General features: G+C 37.2%; 1 protein-coding gene across 4 annotated transcripts in view; it reads left to right on the top strand.

The window, feature by feature from the left end:
- Window positions 1-25,226, top strand: part of SLC4A4 (solute carrier family 4 member 4) — a 397,907-nt gene that overhangs the window by 166,358 nt on the left and 206,323 nt on the right. For 3 of the 4 annotated variants that reach the window (XM_033214486.1, XM_033214483.1, XM_033214485.1), the window contains exon 6: window positions 7,026-7,205. In XM_033214486.1, coding sequence (XP_033070377.1) covers window positions 7,026-7,205 — 180 coding nt within the window. The remainder of the gene's footprint in view (window positions 1-7,025; window positions 7,206-25,226) is intronic. The other variant, XM_033214484.1, reaches the window with a different exon arrangement.

Raw genomic sequence — 25,226 nt, 5'->3', positions numbered from 1 at the left:
TGAGACAGTGTCTCACTGTGTCACCCAGGCTGGAGTGCGGTGGCGCAATATCAGCTCACTGCAACCTCCTCCTCCTCCTGGGTTCAAGCAATTCTCCTGCCTCAGCCTCCCGAGTAGCTGGGATTATAGGTGCCTGCCACTTGTACCTTATGTACTTCAGATGCATGAAAAGTGTGGGGCTTCTTTGCAATCTGACTAACAAGCTCTCTGAAAAAGAACCAAGTGTATATACATCAACCAGACATATGCCTCACTTGACAGCTAATCTTTTCTTCCAACACAAATGCTGCGGCATTCATATTATCTATAATATAAAGAAATGGATGTCATAGGTAAGCCTTTTGTCTGCAGCTATGCAAAGAAACGTTGCAGTAACTCTAATATTAGACAAGAAAGTTACACTGGTCACCTTCTGCAGGTCTTTGATCCACATCTTCTTCCCCACAATCCCAGGGCAGGCACACTGCAGACCCCTTGGAAAAGTGCAGTCATCGCTACAGGTCCAGTGCTCACCTGGTTATGGAATTTCCTAGGAATAAGAAGTGGAGCCCCCGCACTTCTTTTTAAGAAAAATGTGATCTTTGGCACACCTAGATCTGAAGTGTAATACGGCAGTTTAGGCCAAGCCACTGATAGAATTTGAAAACAATGGCTCCAGTTTGGAATGCAGTGGTGTGTGCTCAAGGTGTTCAGCATGATGAGTTAGCATTCAATACACAAAGTACTAACTACAAAGGAAGCCAACGCTGCCCTGTACCATGAGGTTCAGTGACTTTGATGGTGGTGATACAAATGATACTTGGCACCAATGTGACCTAACTCAGTCACTTACCTGTAACGTCCTGCTGGATCCACGTCCCACCCAGCCTTTCTCCACATGTAGCTAAAGGGGCTTGACTTTTGCCTACAGTCAGCTCTAACCCAGGAACTAGACTATTTCTCTTCTTATGGATGATTTAAGTCCTGTTTTGCAGATGATGAAACTGAGGTCCAGAGAAGCTTAGAGTGCAAGTCTAAGATCAAAGACTTCTAGAAATCTAGTGTCTGGACTTACAGTCCAATATAACCAAGGATGGGTGAATAAAGAGACTCCATTTATAACATTAATCTTATGCCAATAAGTGAAAGTGAATGTAAATCTGTGCCTATTAAATGAAAAATAACTAAAAAGGAAAAGTACGACTGGACGTGGTGGCTCATGCCTGTAATCCCAGCACTTTGGGAGGCCGAGGTGGGTGGATCATTTGAGGTCAGGAGTTTGAGACCAGCCTGGCCAACATGGTGAAATCCCCACCCCCACTTCTACTAAAAATACAGGTGGAGAAGGGAGAGGACTTATGTGAAGATTCTGGACGGACAGAAATGATTATTTTATACATTTATTCAGCAGTGGTACATGAGCTTCTGCAATGTGCCGAACACTGTTCTAGGCCTTGAAATTAGGGTTTGCAAATCTACCACTTTGTAAATGAGACAAGGTACATGTCAACATAGGTACAAATCTGCATATGTAGTTAGAAAATAATGGAGGAAACAGAGTTTTGTATAGCATTTTCATACTTAACAAGGCAGGTGAAGCTGAAAATGGAAATCTGATATATGAGAAGAGATCTTGGATTATGGTAACCAGGGGGAGTGGAACCCATCTACAAAGACAGAAGCAAACAGAAAGAATGATTTTCTGGGCCATCTGTTCCATTGCCTTTTTTCATTTATTAAAAGCTGCAAGAGAGATTGTTATCCAGAAAAGTATAATGATTGACAAAAATCAATCCAGTTTTTGAGTGAAAATTCTAATTTCTGCATTCTCAGACTTTAAGAACTAACCTGGAGCAAAGATGTCAAAAATTACACAAGTTGAAAATAAGTCCAATGTGCATACATGTAGGGCAAACCGGAGAAGAAAATCATGACTTGGCAGTGTATAGGCAGTCTAGGAGGAGAATAAGGATCACCAGAAAAATTCCCTTATTGAAAAAAAAACAATTTTTTATTTTATTTTATTTTATTTTTTTTACCATAGATGATCATTACTGCCTAAAGTTTCCCCACTTAGGGATTCATGCCACTGTGCTCAGGGTTTGTTCTCTACTAAAATATACCTACTCTATGGGAGGATATCATATATTAATTCCCATGAGATACAGAGTGATGTTGAAGATGGAATGCTGGATTTAATGCTGGGGGATTTTAATTAAAGTCTAGCCCTATTAGCATGTATGACCATGGGCAAGGCCAGTTATTGAACTCTTTCGGAGTCTTCATTCCCTCATCTATAAAAAGAAGATGAAGGTGGACCTTTCAGGGTTGTTATGAGCATTAAATAAGATCATCAGATGTATTTGCTGTCTACTTACATGTCTATCCCATTATAAATAGTTTATCCAGATATTTCTGCATGTCACCTAGCAGAGTGTAGAGAAGTGAGTCAGATGGAGAAACACTCAGTGCCTTCATGAACAGGAGAGAAAATTCCAAACGGTGTGGTAGACAGAGCTGGAAACAGTTGAACAGCATCTCTGCTATGCTTGGAACTGATCAGCAAGCGTGATGAAAGTTAAAAGTTGAATTACACACTTGGATGTTTCTGTAAAACTGTCTTTGGGATCTTCATCACCAGGAAGAGCCATCTTGAGCTTCTGGTCTTCAGCAACTAACTGACCCTTTTCATGTTGTAGAAGAGAGAGTACCACATTATACTGGAACGTCTTTAGCCAGTGGCCAAAGAGAGAAGGTTTTGGTATTTACTACATGTAGGATAGGTTAACCAAGCATTTTGTGGTTTTCCTTCAATTTTTCATTACTTTTTATTATCAGCTGTGAACTTTTTCTCTAACCTCCATGCATTTACTTTAAAAATTGTCATTACATGTTAAAATTTGACACTACTAGGTCACTTTGAGGTATCATCACTCACTAATATGTTTTCTCTGCAGTCCCTGGGGCAAGCAGGCAGAAAGCCAGTGCTGTCATCCCGGAGCTGATAATACAGAAAAACAGTTCAGGGGCAAATAACACATCACAAGTAAAACAAAGAGGAGGAAAAGGGCCAGATTTCCAGAAATGGGGAGAAGAGTGTGTTTGAAAGAGTGTCACTAGCTAAAAAATTCCTAATCCTTTGAAATAATCAAAACCCTACAGAGGGTAAAACATGGAGGAAACAGAGCCCTTATTTCATCTAAATGACAGATGATGGCAGAGTAACTTAAAGTTATAGTCATTATTTGGTTATTTAAAAAATCCTTGTATAGCAGTGGGTGAGGTGGAGTTGTTTTGTCCCAACTCATGCCAATACTTCTGAGTTGAGAATTATGCACAGCTAATTCTCAAGATGCATCTTCCCCCACACCCCAATGTTATATCAACAAATGAGAAGAAAAAGAAATAATAGCAAGCATGATTATATCAAACAAACTATAGCTGTTTTTCATCTTCCTTTGCAGTCCACCTGCTACCCCTCACCAGCCTGCCTCTGAGAGGCGTCTCACCCTGCAGGCTCAAAGACAGTGCCACATCATGTGAGGGTCCTGCACCACGGTGCACGACTGTTTAAGCAGGTGTTACTTCTCACACTTACGTAAAAATTTCAGCCTATTTTTGATTCTTCTCAGGACCTCTGCTTGATTTTTTCGTGAAGAACGTCTTCTGAATGTTAATAGAAAAATTTATCTTTAAAGTGTTATAAAGGATAAAACATCATTTTCACAGGTTATTTTAATAGCTTTATTGTTAGTATCCTCATTGTAATTCTACATTTAAAGAGTGTCATTCACGTATGAAGCCAAGTCTATGGGAATTTTCTTCCCCTCTTAAGTTAAAAAAATTATAAGCCATTTCAGGTATTTTACCATGATGGGAAGTGAATTGGGAAAATGTAGCTCTATTTTTGGAGTCTCATTTTTATATTTAAAGGCATTCCTGAGCTGTGCGTGTTGGCAGATGTATCGGTCCTATTGTTTCTTACTTTTTATACGTTTTACATTTTCAAAATGATAATAACTTTTCTAGTCACAAAACTAATGCGTGTTCATTTTAAAATAACCCGGAAAACTGTTACACGTAAAATTAAAAATAGTCACTAATCTAATCTCTCAGAGCTGTCCTCTCAGCATTTTTTTCTGTATAACTCTGTTTGCACATATATAATTGATTTTACAAAATGGGATCATACTACATCATTTTAGTCTTTTTTTTAAACATAATATAATATGAACCCTTTAATGTCATTAAATAGAAATAAAAGCATTACTATAATGGCTGCAAAATATTCAATAAAGTATTCTTGGGCGTTTAGATTGCCTTCAAGTTTTAATTATAAAGAAAAGTGAACATCTTTATTATATTGTTGTGAAATTATTTCTTTAGTATACATTTCTAATAAAACTGTGAACATAGTACAGAGCTTTTGTACTGCATAGTCAATACCGCAACATTGTCATCAGAAATGGAATTGCCCATTGAATACCTTTCACGTCATGGGGGTTGATTCAACTTTTTAATTTTTATTCCTTTGACAAAAAAACCTCATAATTGATCATATTTGTATGTTTATTTAAATTATCTTAATCTTGAAGTTGAATATTTATGTATGTATTTTTGACCCTTTGTATTTCTTTTAAGAATGTTTGTGATCTTTGTCCATTCTTCTGTCACATGGCCATCATTCTCTTGGTTTGCAAAAGCTCTGCATATATCAATTACTTTTTTTCTCTAGAGCTTAGTTTTTAAATAAAGAAAAATATTGTATGACATGGAGAAAGATCTAAACTTAGAGTCAGAAAACCTGGTTTTATATAGGAGTTTTGCCTCTAATCAGTCCATGTCTGTGGGCAAGTCACTATGGCCCTGTGTTCTCATCTGCGTAGCAAGAGGTTGAACTTCATGCTCCATGAAGTTCCTATCAGCTCTGCTATCATCTAGAGTTGGCACATTCTCTCCCTATTGGTAGCGTCTGTGGGATTTTGAACACTGAAGGCTTAATTTCAGTGTAGCTGTGAAACGTTACTGCCCCCACTTTCCTTTGAATGATTTTGTAGTTTATGCTTAAAGAGATCCCTATAATGTTGGCCGTTTTAATGGAAACTTAATGAAGGGCATAATGCCACAAAGATGTTTTAACCTGTTCTAACTGGTGATTTTCAGGCATTAGTAACAGAGGACCGGCTGTGCATATATAAAGATTGGTTTGAGATTTCAAGGGAGGGCGAGAATAGAGGGAGGCCCTGCCAGGAAGAGTAGATAAGAAACACTTTAGTCTACAACCCTGAAATTAGAGTAGGAGTTTGATAACACTCATAGGAGATATGGTGGGGCAGTTTGTTTGTTTTTCTGGTTCTTCTGTAAAATGGACTTTCCACTTTAAAAGGACTTAAAGGAAAAGTAGAGGGGTTGTGTTTTATAGGCACCTGATTATTTACTGTGGAAGAGAGGTTTAATTGTAATTACAGGATCAATTCTGATAGTTTTACTGAGTGGGGTTTGTGTAGTTTAAAATACTCAGAGCTAAAAGCCACTCTCAAACCAAAACATTTCTATGGGAGAAACTCTTCCTACCTTGCCCAGATTCCTTAGCAAGTGGTCCCATGTTATGTAACATTTATGGCACCTCTGTGAGGCATGTGATGAAAATCCTGGATTCAGCCTCTGCTTGGCTTCCAAATAGCTGACTGTACACTGTGTGAATTGCCAGTTTCTAGCTATAGGTTGTGAGGCCAATTCTGTGAGTGCTTAGAAGATGGACTTTTGAGAAGTTCAGTCATGCCCAAGCAAAACTCCTTGAACATCTGTAACTTCTCTTTACAAAGAAGTGGGAATCCTTGGGAGATGCTGTTATCCTACCAGTACCCGTCAATTTTCTTGCCAGCCTTTTAGAAAAGAATAGTTATTGTTCATTTCTCTACATTTATACACTAATGTTTGCCCAAGAGGAAAATATGAATGTGTGCTAGATGCATCCATGTGCCAGAAAGGGAGCCGTGGGATCCATTACTTTCATTCTGTGCAGAGGACAAAAGTTCTACTTGCATACATCGAGACAGACTCCTACCAATGCATATGTTGCACAGATTCTGTAATGTTTTGTCCTCAGCCCCATTCTGGCTGGAGATAAATGTTGGCCTGTCATGAAGAGGTAGAGTAGAATGCACCAGGCTTCATTTATGCTATACTGCTGACATGCTGACTTGTTAGAAAGAGGGTTTCTTATTTTCGATTGGAATAAGAACTTACCTTCCAGCAGAATGACCTGTGAGCAATTTCTATGAAACACACTCATCTTTCTGGTTAAAATCATATGAAAAACAGAGTAATAGAAACTTTACATTTTTTTTTTGGTAGTAAGACTAAGATATTAAAATTTCATTAAAAATTTCAGTCAGTTTATACTTTAAAATGTCCAATGGAAGTATATTGGAAAGTCTTTAGTTGGATCTGAACAATAAGTCTCCTTTCTTAGAAAAGACTGTAACATAATTTTGTAGTTTAATCTTTCTTTCATTGGATTAACTGGTGTTCAAATGATCTGATATTGAGTATTGTTTTCTTTTACTGTATTCTATTATTAAGTACATATAACATTATAGAAGAATTTGGGAAAACAGATTTTAAAAATCAACAATGTCGTTACTTTAAATTTTCTATACTCTTTTCAAGTTTTTAAATATCATTTCTATTTCTGATATACCTTTGCTATGAGTACATGAACTTTTTGACTCTTCCCCTTTTAATTGAAAAATATAAATTACTGACTTATTATGTTACAGAATAATCTGACTTATGTGAATACACCGTAACTGGGATTGAAAAAACATAAAATGAATAATATTTGTATCTCTGTCATCAATGCCAGTATCTGTGTACCCTGTATTTTTATCTTTTATATAAAATGGGAAGTTGGAAATTTGGAAAACAATATCTTGATGTGAAATTTGAGGATAACATCCATAAAGTTAGAGTAAAAAAATAACTTTGTGGTCTTGTGACTGAGTTTTGTTTTTTGCTTTTGTTTTGCTTTGTTTTTGTATCAGAGATGATCGTTGACCATCAGATTGAGACAGGCCTATTGAAACCTGAACTTAAGGATAAGGTGACCTATACTTTGCTCCGGAAGCACCGGCATCAAACCAAGAAATCCAACCTTCGGTCCCTGGCTGACATTGGGAAGACAGTCTCCAGTGCAAGTAGGATGTTTACCAACCCTGATAATGGTAATGCAGAGGCCAGCTGGCTGCTGCTTTCTCTTACTTGTCTCACTTACCTTTACATCATCTCCTGTCATCTTTGTTTTAACCCTTCTCCATATTTCTTCTTTTCTTGCGTTCATATGCCATAGTCATTTCATGGTGATATTTTTAATCCACTTGGGCAAGTTTTCAGTCTTGCTGGAAAGATTGCCGCAGTTGTTGTAGGCTGCTAATGCTATGGTGACTTGCTTACTCCATATACATCTATTCTGATTGATGGAGGTAGTTCAGTAGTAACTCTGTGATGAAACAATAGAATATTAGAGATGAGTCAGCAAATTTGTAGACTATTGAGTACCTCTGTCAATATGTTTTCAACATGGTGGTTTGCCAGAATTAGGAGGAGAATAGTAAGATATGATAAATGCCTTGAAATCCCCTATCACAAAGTGTTTGCTTGTATGTGAAATGGTCTTCAGTCTATATAAATGATGACTTCATCAAAGTAAGACTCAATATTATTTTTTACCTCTAATGAAACTAATCTGATTTTTGATATATGATAATGATAGGTCCAATAATAATTATTAAAGATGGGATATTAACCCAATTATTTAATGATAAGTAAGACACTGTATCCTATCTGTAGTTTATTGATTTACCAGAGTTTCCTGTAGAATGTCTATCTTTTGTATCATTGCCTTTGTTTCAAATAAATTTCATGATTGGGAGCAATCTGAGAAGGGAGAAGTCAGTTTTCATGAGGTATGGAAAATGAAGGTATGGTGGAAAGGAGCAGTAAGCACTGGGCTGATAGGGTTAGGTCTATCCTCCCATCGCACCCCCAGTCTTTCTTAGTATTAAGAGAGATGAGGCCGGGCACGGTGGCTCATGCCTGTAATCCCAGCCCTTTGGGAGGCCAAGATGGGCGGATCACGAGGTCAGGAGATGGAGACCATCCTGGCTAACACGGTGAAACCCCATCTCTACTAAAAAATTACAAAAAATTAACTGGGTGTGGTGGCACACACCTGTAGTCCCAGCTACTTGGGAGGGTGAGGCCAGAGAATTGCTTGAACCCACGAGGCAGAGGTTGCAGTGAGCCAAGATCATGTCACTGCACTTCAGCCTGGACTACAGAGCGAGACTCCATCTGAGAAAAAAAAAAAAAAAAGAGAGAGGGAGATGAGTAGATAAGGGTGATTCTAATTCACTGCCCTCAGCTGCACTTTCAGAATAACATAAAACCAGTTGACGTGGAAAAAGTTGGAGTAACTGAATTACAACGCAGCCGCTCCATTTCTGGAAATGGGTTTTCTCTTCTTAGTATTAAAGGTAACTGTTGGCTGGAAGAATGCTGCTAGCAGATTTTCTGTGGTATATTTTTTAGGCAAAACTGGTTATGTGCAAATAATTAAAATAAAATACTTTTTATAAAAAATTTACAAAAGAGAATTGAATCTGCAGTATTTCTACTACAATTTGATGGTTCTACTGTTACCTAGAATATTGCTGCTGATGGGAAATGTTTTGGTTTTTGTGTCTCCCCTCACTTTTTTTTGTTGTTTTAATTGTGTTTTTGGGGAAAGGGACTACTTAATGGCTAGAAAGGTATAGAATGAGTAGTTTATTATAACTGATGTCACAAATATTTTATTTAACAATGTATATTTTTGAAATTATGGCAATTAAAGTTGAAGTTACTCTTTTATTTCTTATTTAATAATCCACTTTCTCATGTAAAATGAAATCCCAGTATTTAATTATTTTATCATGGGGTTGGGGGAAGTATAAAGAAGTGAAAAAGTGCATTGTTTTCAAATATTGCTGTATTTTCAAAAAGAAGAGGAATGAATATGGCATGCAGGAGGCTTTCTACCAGTATGGTGAACTTTATTTCCATGGAACTGCAGGCGGATTAGAAATTAGGAACAGATGGATCTTGGCAGCCAGATTCTTGTGCTTTAGGAGAAAGTATTTGGATGAGTTAATATCGCTTGCCATTCAATCTTTCATTCTATCTGTAGATCTGTGTACTTCAGAGAAAAGTTGAAATTGCCTTTGTCATCCACCTTTTCACTTGTGAGATGTTATATATGCTGGGCAGAAAGCAAATAGGAAGGGCAGGCAGTTCTTTTCCAGTTCTTCAGCTGATCAGCTTACACTCTGAAGCATGGAATATGATTAGACCTTTTAAAACATGTTGTTATTGGCCTTAATGCTACCTAACTTCTTTTAAATATCCAGAGGCAAGATTTAGCTTTGAGAGATCTTTTAGCAATGAATTTTGTACGCCTTCAAGGTACATTCTTGTAAATTATCAAATGGCAAATTTTTGGCTTTCTAGAGGTGCTTGTTCTTAACTGGAAAGTTTGCAGAGTTACCTTTATATGTTAGAGTTTAATTACTTAATATCTTTAAAAACTATGAAATGTTCTTAGAATAAATTTCTAAACAAATGTTCTTAGAATAAATTTCCAAATACAATTTCTAATAAACGAATGTTCTTAGTTTAAATTTCTATGTAAAAATTATAGAACTACTGTAGGTAGAATTTATTGCTATAGTTTTAATAGACCACAGTCTTTCAATCTGTTGTAGTTGGAGCTAGATTCTAATATCTCCATGTAAAACTTAGATAAATGTGTATACCTTTGTCTTCTATCATAGGCTATAAAATATACTCAGTGACATTGCCAACTTTAGTTATAGCTAGCAACAATGTAATAAATAACTGAAATTTATAGAGATAACTTCAGAGTTGTGATTTTTTTCATTTCCCGGTGGTGTACTGGAGCGAGCTCTAATCTACTCAGGAGGGCCAGTTGTTATCAGGGATTTGCAAGCTGGTTGTTAAATATAGCTACTATTAAAAATTAAATTATATAAGCATACAATTAAATAATTATATTAAAACAAAGATAATAAATACTGAAAATTTATTATTTTCTGCCTGTTTCACTATATTTTACTGTAGTCTGTGCTCTTAAGGTTATTTGTATCTACTGTGTCTGTATGGTGGCAGAAATGCTGTAAAATAGTGTGCCATTGTGCATCTCTTTCCAGCTCTGCATTCAGTGACTATATCGGTACTTGAAATGGGCCGTTATGGTAGTATTTACCCCATAGAAACCAGCAAATGCTACAAATTAGGGCTTAATTTTTAAATTTTTTTTGGTCATTTGTCTCTAGGCTTAAAGAAGTGATGGAGAAAATGCTAATAACATAGATTACATTTAAAAGTGTAAAGTGTCCATAGCTGTTAAAAGGAATAGCAGAAAAAAGTTGAAGAACATTTTTTTCAGTAATCAAAAACTGGTATCTGATTTAGGAAAAGAATCACCCACAGCATTGACAAATAGATGAAGTCTGACATATTCAATCTTCATTATTTCACTTGTGTCTTACTGGTTAACATACGTAGTAATATTAATCAACAAATGTCACAAATATTTGTTGGATATTTGATGGATGTTGGAACTATACTCATTTGCCAGTTGCGACCATATGTTAGCTACTGATGTAAGAGTTTGACCAAGATCAACTAAAGTATTGTATGAGAATCAACTAACTATATGCAATTTACAATACAGTATTGTATATTTTATTATTATTTATATAAGGTGTGTTACATATTGTTGTAGGACTTTTCCTTAGTTCAGTTAAAGATGGGGTCCTTGTCACCACCATGAAAAATTAGGCTTGCAGACAATTTGAAGAGTGAGAAAAATGGAATTTATTGGGCAAAAAGGAAAAAAAGGGAAGCAGAGACTCTCAGCAGAGCGAGAGTCCTGGTAGCACAGGCTTCTGCCTTGCAGATTGAATCCCATGTACCACCCGGGACGGGGAGGGCCGGGCTTCTGCCCACTGCAAACAGAGCGAACTTCCCAAGGCTCCACCCCAGTGCACACTCCTCCCAGTGCACAGGCCAGTGGGAGTTTCTCCAGGCACCCCTTTATACTTGGTTGTCACAATATCCTTTATATCAGTAAAATTCAACACATACGCATGCACACACACTCACACACTCATATGTAAATATGTTTTTTTCACCTGGAAACTGGTTTTCAAATATTTACTGGCATATCCACTATCAGCACACTACTGTCTTTATTCCTAGCTAAAGACTAACTCTCATCTTTTAGCATCCTGGTATGGCTAGGGGTTCAAGATGATTTTATGTTTTTAAAAAGCAGCAAAAAACATTTTTTATCTGTAATAAATCGGGGGAACAATGAAGCGAGCTTTCAAAATGCTAATTATTGTGAAATTGCTACTTGTCTGAGACGTGTAAATTCTATGGGCATGTCTGCCAGGTACTAAATTTTAGGCAAGTGCTATCATTTCTCAATATATTAATTGAGGCCTTTCTATAATGTTGCATGAAGAAATTAATGAGGTTTTAGGTCATTCTGGTGTTGGATTTTTCTTTACCTACTTTTTATTTCTCACTATTGTTTTAGGTTGAACTATATGAAATTGTAATTTTTGTGGGTAAAATTACGTTGTCAGCAGTTTCATATGATTCTACCTAATGATTTGGTCTGAGATACTTAGCTAATAATTCTGTATTATTTTAGAGCATTATGAAAAAATAATGTTTAAGCCTGGAAATATTGCTTGATAGCATTTTAAAAATAAAGATGTATTTAGTTTGCTTTTCATTAGAAAGCAAAAGTAAATTTTATTCTTAATTGGTATTCATTCAATAAATATTTAGTAAGATGTTTATGACAAGGTTAACAACTGCATTTTAAAAAGTCATGGTTTATAAGATGAGCCATTTTTTAAATGTACCATTTAAATGGATACTTTTTATGTGTGTTGTCTTATCCCAAAGCTTGCAAGAGATGGTTGAGACCTGACTTTAAGGACCCAAACCAGTGAGGAGCCTGAATTTGAGTATTTGCCTTTTACTATCTTTGTAGAAAGTTGGGTAAAGCCATCATTGACCTGTCCCTGATTTTTTCCTGACTTCCTCATTTTTTCTCCCTAGATTACCATAAAGATCAGTTCCTTGCCTTCCAATGTCTGGGAGTATAGATGCCCTTTATTGAGAATTGGCTTTAGTAATCTAATTGGATCTAGACTATAGATTTCATTTTTCCTTAATCTAATTTTATGACCTCACTTTGCATTAGTGAAAAGTTTTTCTTTTTTCAATAAAAACATGGAAAGGTAATTTAGTAGTTGCTTTTGATGTCTGTAAAAGAGAGATAATAAAGAATAAGAAAAAATATATAAAATGTTTCGAGTGGTAATTGGCACATAGTAATCACTCCACAAATGTTAGTAAATTATATACAATATGTTTAAGCACAATTAGGGAAGAAAAATCTTATATTGAGTAGGAGTGGTTTCTGGAATGATACTTGCTCTGTAGCTTACTGTTTGAAAAGAAACTAGCAGATATAGTGCTGATTTATTCCCTCTGCCCTTTGTTAAGTGATACCAATAGTCTTTCATTAGCAATGGGAGGTGACGAAGACCTTTCTCATCATAGCCCTCTTACAGAGTAATTTGTTCCCTTCATTGGTTTTATCTTTTGCTAAATGGGTGTCAGGGGAGTCCTAAATCACACTGGAAATCCAAGACTTGGTAAAGTTGTCCCACCAGGGAGATAAGGAGCTAGAGACAGTGGCAGCTCCAAGGAGAGCGGCTGGTCCCCTAGGCCTCTTGGTGCTTTCCCCATGCCTTCTCCTGGTGCCTGTGGTCTCCTCCATATTTGTAGGCACCCCGGGCCTGCTCCTGCTAGAACTTCTGCATCTTATCTTCAATTTACCACCATTTTCCTCTTTTTTTAATTTAAATATGAGAAATGTAATCCACTTGCTCTCATTATGGGTTGCCACTACTTACTCCTGAATCTGGATTCCTCTGTTTAAGGTTATCTGTCAGGCGGGATGCCACTTCCTAGCTGTCTCCCACATTGCTGGTTTAACATCAGCAATGTGCTGGATATAAACACACACACCTTTAGGTATTTTTGAAAGCATAGTCTATTGCTGTTACCTACAGTAACAGATAGTCATTTGCAATGCAGAACAAACAATGGGAAGAAATCAATTTTGTATGTTAATAGTAATTTTAGGCTCCAGTGAAATATAAGCGATATTAGTTGAGCTCTTGTTGCATTGGATCTGATTTGAGATTAGGCCCATTTTAACCATTTGGTTTGGTATTAGATCCAGCTGCCTTGACACTGGCTTATGTTGGATCTGGCTGGGACCACCACCAGGTCTGGTAGCTTTCTCGTTCCCTTGAGAAATTCTTCGCTTTTTACCTGGACTTTGGATCCCCGCTTGCCCATTTGTCTCAGGATGGGTTTTTCTGCTTTCCAGGCCATCCCCCCAACTGCCCCATACCCTTGAATTCAGACATGGTCCCTTAATCAATGTGTAAGGCAGATATTTCCCTAACTTGCTTCTGAAGCTGGCCATCATGCTTCTCTAGTTCTCAGATAGATCAGTTGACATCTTGCAACTCTCAGGCCCACATCACCTTAAGGTTAGAATCATCTTCCTGCTTGCCTTTCTGCATACGATTAACTCTTTCCTAAAAGCAACAGCATACATCCAACTGTTTTGTTCCGGACTCTCATTTTCTGTTCATTTTCATAGCACAGATGAATGTCCTGACCAGAGCCTAAATCACGATCAAACTCTTTCCCACCTGAGAATAAGTGAGCCAATCTATGGAAAGTTGCTAGCAAAGTGCCTGAATGAAATCCTGTTCCTTAATAACAATAATTATTATGGTTATTGTGATTATGGCATTTCTAATTCATCCATCAGGCACCATTCTTATTTTCTTATTTTCCTTTTCTTTCTCCAGGCAGATGACTGATTTTCCAAATGTATAATGTACAGATCTTTAAATAAACAGCACATTTTTCTCCAAGGGTCATTCCCTCTCAGTATTTGCTAATGTATTCCACTCTTCATAGCAATGAAGAGTCGGGCTTAAGAGATATAACACAAGTGGGTATGTAGTTGTTTGACATTGAAGGCCTACTTTGTAATCTTCTTGAAGACATGGGACCATCATTTCCAGAGGTTTCATTCAATTCTTGAGCTAATGTTTAGTAGCAGTGTGGTTATGAGCAATTTACATAATCTCTTTGAGCTTCAGATTTTATATCTGTAAAATAAGGGTAGTAATGTCTTATTCTGTGCATATAACCAGGAATAAATGAGATACCTTTGTGAAAATTATTAAATAAGCAAAATGTGAGATGCCATTGTGCTTTAGTGCATTCATACTGCTATAACAAAGTACCTTAGATTGGGTAATTTAAAAACCATAGAAATTTACTGCTCACAATTCTGGAGGCTGGCAAGTCCAAGATCAAGGTGCCAGCAGATTTAGCTCCTGGTGAGGGCCCTTTCCTCCTAGATGGTGTGTTCTATGGATCTTAACAAGGTGGAAGGGGCAGACAGATTCCTTTAAGCCTTTCAGGAGAGCATGAATCCCATTCCGGAGGGTAGTGTTGTCTTGACTTAATCACTACAAAGCCTTCACCTTTTAATACTATCGCATTGGAGATTAGGCTTCAACATGAGAATTTTGGGGAGACACAAACATTCAGATCATAGCACACTGTAAGGAACAACTATTATTCAGAAATATTTTAAGGGGAAAATTTAGTGACTTTCAGCTTTAAAATTGAGGACAGAACTTCAATTCACTACCATTATTTTGCATTTTATTATTTTCTGTTTCTCTCCATTTTTTGCCTACTACTTCATTTATATGAAAATATTCTTGGAGTTTTATTTTTAAAATAGTGCTACTTTCATTATCGACTTTGCAGATGCCAAATAATACATAATGAGTTGTCACTCATGGGCTTTCTAGTATTTTTAAATTTAGAGTATAAAGATTGATCATTATGTCTAAGTAATGACAGTTTGAGCTATCAAGAAATAATATGTGTACAGCAAGATGTTACCATGTAATAAACATATTTTTAAATTTTACTAGTTGTCAGTCTGTTTTATACAGTTAGGGTCTGTGAGAGAGTAAAAGAACTGAAATGATTCTCTTTGCCTCTATTCTACCACATGTGAGTACTTTTTTCTTCATTCCCCTTTCCTGGAGAACTCATGTATTTTGAGGACACTGAACTGATTTGCTGCTGTCAACCCTGAGTAAATCTTCTTCCAAGGCTTGGTTTCCTTAATAGAGCCACCCTTACCAAGTTTTTTGTATTCCCAAGCCCCATGTTGCTCTGGGAGCAATAGAAGTGTAGGTGCAGATCTGGGACCACATCCTGCTCCCTGTCAAAGAGATATAGGAGAGGGAAGGACAGGGAAAAGTAAGGAGAGAAGGGTAAGCAAGATAGAGACATAAAATGTGAGCACCACGGGCTCATTTAAAGTAGGGATAAATTAAGATCTTCCAAGAATGACTAAGCATGCCTCATTCTACTCAACTCCTGTATCCATAGAAATACAAAGGATGAAAAGGAGATCTTTCTAGGTTTGTGAACCCAATTTCTTAAAAACCACACTTTGAATTTAAAGTAGGCCAGGATTTCTGTCTTTAGTGTTTTCCAACACTCTTCAAGATGTTGAACAAAGGAAATGTCATTCCATTAATGATGTTAGTAGTAGCAATAATAATAATGCCTCACATTATTTTAGCACCTGCTATGCATTGGGTATTGTTCTTTATGGCAGCTCTAATGTATATATCATTTCAGATGAAAAACCTGAAAGTCTGAAATAACTTGTCTAAGCATAGTAAATGTAGGAACCCAGTGTGCTTAATAATCATATGCTAATTCAACCACAAGAGGATGAGCTTCCTCAACCATAATTTATTTCCCACACATCACCAAGTCGAGGTCTCATATGTAATAATGTGACGATGAAGGGCTCTAGAGGCCATTCTACATCTAAGCAACAAAACACACAAAACATGGCAGACAGTGGAGTGTCTTTATTGGCTTTCCAAATGGAGATTTCTAGGCAACATGTTTCGTGTGTTTAGGTGAAATGCTGGTATACTTTTGGGTTAAATTTCTTGTCTAACTAGCAGTGCAGAATGCATAGGAAGTGTTCGATGACTATTTGAACACATGGCATTGCAATCCCAAAAGAGTCCTAAAACTTCACTATGAATAAAATTTATTTTCTTCTTAATAGGATTGTTTAAAAAAAGCATTTTTCTGGAGTTTTTTTTTTTTTTTTCTCTGTGTGTGTGTTTGTGTGAGGGTATCTATTTGCTTGATTCAAGAAGAGACACCCTCACATGAACAGATTTAGGATTGATGGTTTTGGACAAGTTGATTCTCAAGGGGAACATGGTTCATGTAAAAAAAAATTCCTCACATCTTTTTCTACAGTCTAGATATTGGATACCATCACTCAAAAGCCTTTGGAGCTATATCTTTCCTCATCAGGTTGTGGTAATAGAAACCATTTTCTACCTTCTTTATACCTGAAGTTAGGCAAAAGGATTTAAAAGAGAATATGTAAGGTAACAGCAAGGCTAACCTGTTTATTTTGTAGCTGAAGTGTAACAGAGGTACAATGAAAGCATTATGTAGACAAGGCATACATAATATATTATTACCATGGTATAACTGCAGAAAGTTCTGCTCTGGCTTTGGGAATGACTTCTCAAAATTTGATATCTGGAGTTAATTTATGAAGGGAAAGAAAGCAACATGAAAGAGTTACAGAGTTTGTATCTCCTCCTGCACAGAAGTACGCAGAGGGTCCAACAAATCAAAATGTAGACATTTGCCAATATAAGTAATGGATGCTGTGCAAGTCCCAGCTTTCATGAGGGTATGCTGCCAGATGGCTCCAATCAGGCTTTGCTAAAACACAGGTGCCGAGTCTCTCTGGGCAGTTCCATTTTCATGCCTGTCTTTGGAGCCAGGTTCTTTGCTGGCGAGTGCCAGGCTCCATTCCACTGCCCCCTTGATGGTGAGGCTCTGTCTCAATGGAGGCTGTATATGCAAAGAGAAATTTCTAGCTTTAGTTCCCAACAGTACACTGACAGGTTGAGGGAAGTAGAGGAGAGAGAAGCTGCTGGGGAACGTTAGTTATCAGCATGAGTTTTGGAGAAGCTGCTGACTTCCTGTACTCATGTTAGAGGCAAGCCATGGTATCAGTGATAACATTTGGGTACCTGCATACACATTTAGAAGCTAAAGGAATACGAATTCTCATTCTAAAGAAATTAGAAGCTAAAGGACATGTCTTCTTTTGAAGAAGTTTCCTTTGTATTATCAGTTTCTGTCAGTTCTCACTGATCTGGCATTTCACTGGGTCCTTGCCTGGACCTAGATAAATGTTTACCAGTTGTTTAGCCTAATTCATTTAATTTAGCTAAGTCTGCAGGAATATTGGCTCTTTAAGCGGATCACTTAGTTGTCAAAAGAAATAGGAGGCAAAACTTGGTCAGTATGATAATATACATTTCTAAATGTCTCCCTCTTAACAGAAGCAATTTGAGAACAATCTCAACCCGTTCATTTCTCTTTTTCATTTTTCTTAGTGCAATAAAAACTTGCAAAGAACTTCAATTATGGGAAACAATTAAAAATTCAGATTGCAAAGAGAAGACATCAGATTTGCCTCAAACAGGTGCTGGCACAGATGGCCTGCTCACAAGTCCTGGCTTTATTTACAGCTTTTAAACACAGACAGATAAATTGACAAAAATGTTTCTCGATTTTATAACGTGCTGAATGCCCAAATTTGGCTATAAACTTATATTAGTTTGTAAATGGTTTACTTTAAACTTTGACCTCCCAAGTCATCAGTATTCTTAAAAAGACCATTTGTCTCCCCTGTTGTTTGCACACTTACGTGAATAGATTATCTCCTATTTGCTATTGGTTGGATATGCCTTGTTTACTGCCTTGATCATTTAATGATTGTCTTTATTAAGTCAAATTGCATGTAGTCTGATGGCTAGATATTTCCAACCTCATTGTGATTCCTTAAAGGATAATTATGCTGTCTATATTTTACTAGCCTTGGAGCATGGCATAGGAATAGCAAAATAAATGACATGGATCCCAAATGAAACTATCTTCAGGAAGAAGTTGATGGCGTTGTTTCATCCAGGTGATAAAATGTATCTAGAGGAACAATACTGTATATTTAGCCTGCAGTATTATTTAATCTTTGCTGTGGTCTAAGATTTGGCATAGGTGCACCAAAGGTTAAAATGTTCAAATTAAAGTGAGTATTAAAGGGCACCAGAAAATGAGGACTAACATACATCCTTAAATTGGCTTATATTAAAGTATTAATTTATCCGTACCCCAGTCCCATGTTTCTGAAGGGCTGAAAAACAGAGGAAATTGAGATCCAACTCTGTGTTCATCAAGGAAAGTATTTCGGAAGTGAAAGTATGAAATGTTGCTTTCTGCATTTGTGCATAAGATCCATAGACGTATCTGTTGAGTAGATCATAAGAAAGCTGCTTACTAATATGACATCCTGCACCCTATGCTTTACAAAGCTGTATGTAACTTCCCTCTGTGTGTGCTTATGTGGTTCATAATTATTAACAATCTTGATCTTACATCCTGCGATTACTGTTTATTATGTAAAGCTTTCTTCTTCTGGATATAATTTATGTTTTGTGTATTAGAACTACAGGGTGGATCATCCATTGGTATTTGGGGAACTATAATGATTGAATGTAATTTTTTAGACTTTTTCATTCTTTGCTGGGATTCATTTCATCTAAGGGTGCAGGACATGGGAGGGGGTGTGTGTCTTTGTAATATGTCATTGTTCTCCTTTAACCCGCTTGTGTGATTTGCTTTAGTATTTTCTCTTCTTAATTAATGCTTCCATCCTCATCCTTGCTGTGGCTGCTCATGTGTCCTCCTCCTCCTCCTGTCTTCTGCTTCTGACACTAAAGCCCGCAGCCCGCTTGAGAACTCAGTGCCCTGCCTAGCAACCCGCACCTTGGATGATGACCCCCGAGTGCGGCGCACTCCCAGCGTGGGATGGCTAAGTAAGTCAATGGCTGGGGAAAGGGCAAGGAAGGTGGCGGTGGTCGGGAGAGGGAGGGCAGGAAGATCAGGCTCATGGTTACTGAGTGGAGGGAAACCTCAAGAATGCCTGAAAGTGTAAGATGTAAATATTCCTAAAGTCATAATTGCTGACTTATTTCTTCTACTGTCAAAGAGTACAGTAATAAAGAACTTCCTGGGTGATCTGCTGTCCTGAATCCAAGTTGAGGACCTTGTAAGGCAGTGGAAAGACTGTGAGACTAAGGGGTCGGGCTGGCACTGGCAGCCCTCCCTCCTTGGGACACTTCTCTGAACCTCAGTTTCCTCATGGTGATGCTGAACTTTCTTACTTCAGAGGACTGGGAGGAGGGTCACTGGAGATGAGGTCTCTGAAGGTGGTTTGAAAGCATTCAAATGCTAAGTAAGAGGAAGAGCTTACTAAGTTAATGATGTTAAATACCTCAAATACCTACTACATGCCAGAAAGACAGAATGTGCTATGGACAAGGAGGATAAGAGAGAATCTTTACTTTTTAAAGTAAAAAAGAGGATAAGAGAGAATCTTTACTTTTTATTTATTTATTTATTTATTTTTAATTTTTATTTATTTATTTATTTTTATTATTATACTTTAAGTTCTAGGGTACATGTACATAACGTGCAGCTTTGTTACATATGTATACTTGTGCCATGTTGGTGTGCTGCACCCATCAACTCGTCAGCACCCATCAATTCGTCATTTATATCAGGTATAACTCCCAATGCAATCCCTCCCCCCTCCCCCCTCCCCATGATAGGCCCCGGTTTGTGATGTTCCCCTTCCCGAGTCCAAGTGATCTCATTGTTCAGTTCCCACCTATGAGTGAGAACATGCGGTGCTTGGTTTTCTGTTCTTGTGATAGTTTGCTAAGAATGATGGTTTCCAGCTGCATCCATGTCCCTACAAAGGATGCAAACTCATCCTTTTTTATGGCTGCATAGTATTCCATGGTGTATATGGACCACACATCTACAGCCATCTGATCTTTGACAAACCTGAGAGAAACAAGAAATGGGGAAAGGATTCCCTATTTAATAAATGGTGCTGGGAAAACTGGCTAGCCATAAGTAGAAAGCTGAAACTGGATCCTTTCCTTACTCCTTATACGAAAATTAATTCAAGATGGATTAGAGACTTAAATGTTAGACCTAATACCATAAAAACCCTAGAAGAAAACCTAGGTAGTACCATTCAGGACATAGGCATGGGCAAGGACTTCATGTCTAAAACACCAAAAGCAACGGCAGCAAAAGCCAAAATTGACAAATGGGATATGATTAAACTAAAGAGCTTCTGCACAGCAAAAGAAACTACCATCAGAGTGAACAGGCAACCTACAGAATGGGAGAAAATTTTTGCAATCTACTCATCTGACAAAGGGCTGATATCCAGAACCTACAAAGAACTCAAACAAATTTACAAGAAAAAAACAACCCCATCAAAAAGTGGGCAAAGGATATGAACAGGCATTTCTCAAAAGAAGACATTCATACAGCCAATAGACACATGAAAAAATGCTCATCATCACTGGCCATCAGAGAAATGCAATTCAAAACCACAATGAGATACCATCTCACACCAGTTAGAATGGCAATCATTAAAAAGTCAGGAAACAACAGGTGCTGGAGAGGATGTGGAGAAATAGGAACACTTTTACACTGTTGGTGGGATTGCAAACTAGTTCAACCATTATGGAAAAGAGTATGGCAATTCCTCAAGGATCTAGAACTAGATGTACCATATGACCCAGCCATCCCACTACTGGGAATCTTTACTTTTTAAAGTAAAAAGGAGGATAAGATAGAATCTTTACTTTTTAAAAATTTAGAGCTTGGTAAAGAGACAAGATTTATGTATCTAAAACCAAAAGAGAACATGCACAGGAAGCTACATGCACTTTCCCAAATATTTCTAAATTGATTATATGTGATATAATTCTTTTAAAGTAGCATATTAAGAGATGAATAAGGTGATTCCCTGTCCTTGGGGAGCTTCCATTCTAATGAAGGAGACAGGACATAAATAGATAACAACTGTATAAAATGATAAGTGAAATGAATGAAAACACACACACACACACACACACACACACACACACGATTGTGAGAACATACCCTTGGCCTGGGAGTGGCAGTAATAGAAAAGGCTTTTAGAGCAGGTGTTTTTTGGGCTAAATCTTAAAGGAAAAGTATGAGCTTGATACATCCATAAAGTAGAAATGTAATAATTTTCCTTGAATAATAAAAGTTGCAAATACGAAATACTTTATGTTATGCTATTTAATTTTCTGAAGAATCTTGTGAAGTGGCTATTGTTATTACCCACATTTGACAGATGAAGAAATTATACTTAGAAAGATTAAGTAACTTGCCCAGATCACATAGGTCATGTGTGTAGGGCAGGACTTCAGCTTCATCATATGGTAGTTTCAACTACAATATTATGGGTGATGCCTTATTGAAGTTAAAGTATAGGAAACTTACATGGTCAGATTACCCAAAAGATCTGCTAATCCCACAATGAAACTCTAACACTCCACATGATTCTCTCTGCAAGAATCAAGCATTTCTTCTAATAAATTCTTTTATTACATAATGATGCCTCTTGTGGAAAAAAAATTCAGGTAAGAAGTTTAGGCCTTGGAATATGAAGTCAGGCAGGAATGGGTCTGAATCCTGTATCTACCACTCCTGGCTTCCTGACTTTGGGCAAATTACTCTTTTACTGTAAACCTGGGTGTTTTAACCAATTATAAAACTGAGTTAATCTTACCAACATAGGATTGTTGTGAGAATTAAATTAGAAATATGTAAATATCTAGCGTAGTGCTCTGCACTCAGTTAATCCAGCATTACTGCTGATAGCAAAGTGCTTATAGAAATTGCTCAAGAGTTTCTAGCTGTCTTCATTTTTTTAAGTTTTATTTATTCCTTGTGAGACATCCAGACATTGAAGTATTTTTGTGGATAAAGTGTCAAGGAAATTGACCAAAGTCTTCAGTTTGCGGATGATATGGAAATATGGCAGCTATTTGGAAATCAACTTGAGACCAAACCCTGGACCAATCCTTCTGAGAAACACATTTTAGTAATGAGAGAGGATTCTTCTCATTGTCTCTTTATGTCTCTTCCTAAATGATCTGCTTTGATGTATAATCACCTTCCCCAGGGCTTCTAATACTTACTGTATCCATTCAATAAATGAAATAGACACCTATTGAATAACTAAGGTGTGCAAAGTCATGTTAAATACTGCTGGTTCTACTTACCTATTCAACCTCACTTTTGTCTCTTCTCAATATAAACTCTAATCAGCTTGTCTCTTTTCTTTTGTCCTATATCATGGAGAATCCTACTTCTATGTTTTTGTTGATAAACTCTACCCTTCCAGGAATGCTTTTTTTTCTCTCCCTTTCTTTCTTTCTTTCTTTCTTTCTTTCTTTCTTTCTTTCTTTCTTTCTTTCTTTCTTTCTTTCTTCCTTCCTTCCTTCCTTCCTTCCTTCCTTCCTTCCTTCCTTCCTTCCTTCCTCCTCCTTCTTCCTTCCTTCCTTCCTTCCTTCCTTCTTTCTTTCTTTCTTCTTTCTTTCTTTCTTTCTTTCTTCTTTCTTCTTTCTTCTCTTTCTTCCTTCTTTCCTTCTTTCCTTCTTTCCTTCTTTCCTTCTTTCCTTCTTTCTTTCTTTCTTTCTTTCTTTCTTTCTTTCTTTCTTTCTTTCTTTCTTTTTTTTTACAGAGTCTTGCTCTGTTGTCCAGGCTGGAGTGCAGTGGCGTGATCTGTGATCTCAGCTCACTGCAACCTCTGCCTCCTGAGTTCAAGCGATTCTCCCGCCTCAGCCTCCCGAGTGGCTGGGATTACAGGCGCCCACCACCATGCCCAGCTAATTTTTGTAGTTTTAGTACAGATGGGTTTTCGCCATGTTGGCCAGGCTGTTTTCAAACTCCTGACCTCAGGTGATCCGCCAGTCTTGGCCTCCCAAAGCTCTGGGATTACAGACGTGAACCACCACTCATGGCCCAGGAATGCCTTTTCTAGTATACCTATCCAAAACTATTCAGTAGGACCTGAATGAAGTTCCATCTCCTTTGTAAAACAGTTTTTATAAACACAGAAGATATTTTCAAGTCTTAAAATTCCATAACTGCTATTTTCTGTGCCTTACAATGGAAGATTTACCATATATTGTTTTATATTGTTCTCTGATGTTTCATTGTCTTTATTTTTTCGTTTCAACTGTCTACATTAAAAAAAGCCTTCTTTAGGGGCTGTATCTCATGTGTTTGTGTCCCCTCTGGTGCAGGTACCTGAAACAAGGGTGTTGTACAATACACATTTGTTGACCCTTGATACTCCATCATTTCATTAAAAGCAACCAACAGCCCAGTTTTCACTAGGGCCAATCTTGGTCACCAGAAACCGTTAACCAAAAGTGAATATTGTTTACTTGTAAAAACTATTTCCCCATATTTCTGCATGTCCTGGTCTGATGAATTTGATTATCAGTTTATTCTAATTGTTAATATGGACTTAAAAAACTGTCAGAATATTAGCTAAAAACAAATTTGTGACAAGGTTTTTTAAAGTTTATCTTTAAATATTTTAGCAAGATATTTTCAGGCCTAATGTAACTAGAAGTTACTAACTACCTTTAGAAAGCTTCATTTAAAGTTGCTTTTAGGGAGTAAGCTCTCATCATTTTTACCTTGTGTGCTTCTTATCTTCGTTGTCACCTGAGGCAGATGTGATCCTAGAACTCTCATCCATTTCAAATGCTGCCAAGGTATTGAATTAGAATTTGGAACAAAATCAAAAATGATTTCCTCTTACAGATCTCACCGGCAGGTCTGAAACCAGCCTGGGCCAGGGAAAACAAAAGAGAAGCTACTTTTCAGGACGAGTTAAGACCCACCTAAATGCTTTGCCATTATTAGAGCATAAGAACATACCCTATCTTGCTAGGTCCAGAATGGCTTTTCACTCTGAGTGCTTATCTGTGAATTCAGTTTGACATCTAGCAGCCAGCATCATCTGAGCCCTTAGAAAACACTTGTGTCCTTTTGCATTTACTGGCAGTCAAAATCAGCTGCTTCAGACTCTCAGGTCTGAACTTAAAAGAAAAAAAGGAGGTTCAGAGTTTTTTCTATCGTCTTATGCACACTCCGGGCATCTGCCTTCACCTTGCTTTGTATTATATATGTCTAGTTTGTCCATCTACTGGGCAGGGACCTGGTCCAGTTCAATGTTTTGCTTTGCAGGTATTTACCCAGTGTTTAATGTTACTATAATCATCCCAAGTATTAGTAGCTGCAATACTGTTTTCTTTGTTTTTTTATTTAATGAAACCACAGTGGTCTGACTATAGATTCTTGTTTCATCCTACAATCAGGCTACACAGTTAACGTTATAATTTAAAGAACTGAATTGTAAGTGGATATTTTTTGCTTTTAAAATTTTTTTCTTTGAGCATTTCTAGAATTAAATCAAAATCTTTTAACTTTTGGAGAGTTTACTGACTAAATTAAATTTACATAATTTTTCTCTGGCTCTCGGGTCTTCGTAAAGTTTTACTTCCTTAGGAAATTGGTGAACCCAGAGAGTTCACTTTAACAAGTTCAATTAAACAGCTATTCACCAAGCTACTTCTCTTCTAGTTATATGGTCCAATCAGAGAGAAGGAGATGAGGGAAACTCACAGATAACAGTCATTTGAGAGAAGCTATAGTAAGTGTCACCAGGAGGGTAGGGGGCAGACTGGTTTGTCTATAGTGTGTACAACAGTAGCATGTATTAAATTCTCGGCAAATACTAATTAGAAGAATGAATGGTGGGGTATAAACAGAGAATTGGGAAAAGAATTCCTGGGAGAGACAGACTTTTCAGTGGACCTTAAAGGATGGGTTATATTTCCATAAATGGAGATTGTAGTAAGAGCAGGGTGGGACATTGAAAGATCATGCTAGGCTAGAGAAAAGTATAAAAGCAACCGTGTTGTTGAGAAAGTATAAATAAGAGTTTGTATGAG

Source organism: Trachypithecus francoisi, unplaced genomic scaffold (genome assembly GCF_009764315.1).
Source record: "Trachypithecus francoisi isolate TF-2019V2 unplaced genomic scaffold, Tfra_2.0 Lachesis_group1, whole genome shotgun sequence".
Lineage (NCBI taxonomy): Eukaryota > Metazoa > Chordata > Mammalia > Primates > Cercopithecidae > Trachypithecus > Trachypithecus francoisi.
Note: the sequence above shows the minus strand (reverse complement) of the source record. Positions and strands in the feature narration are given on the sequence as shown.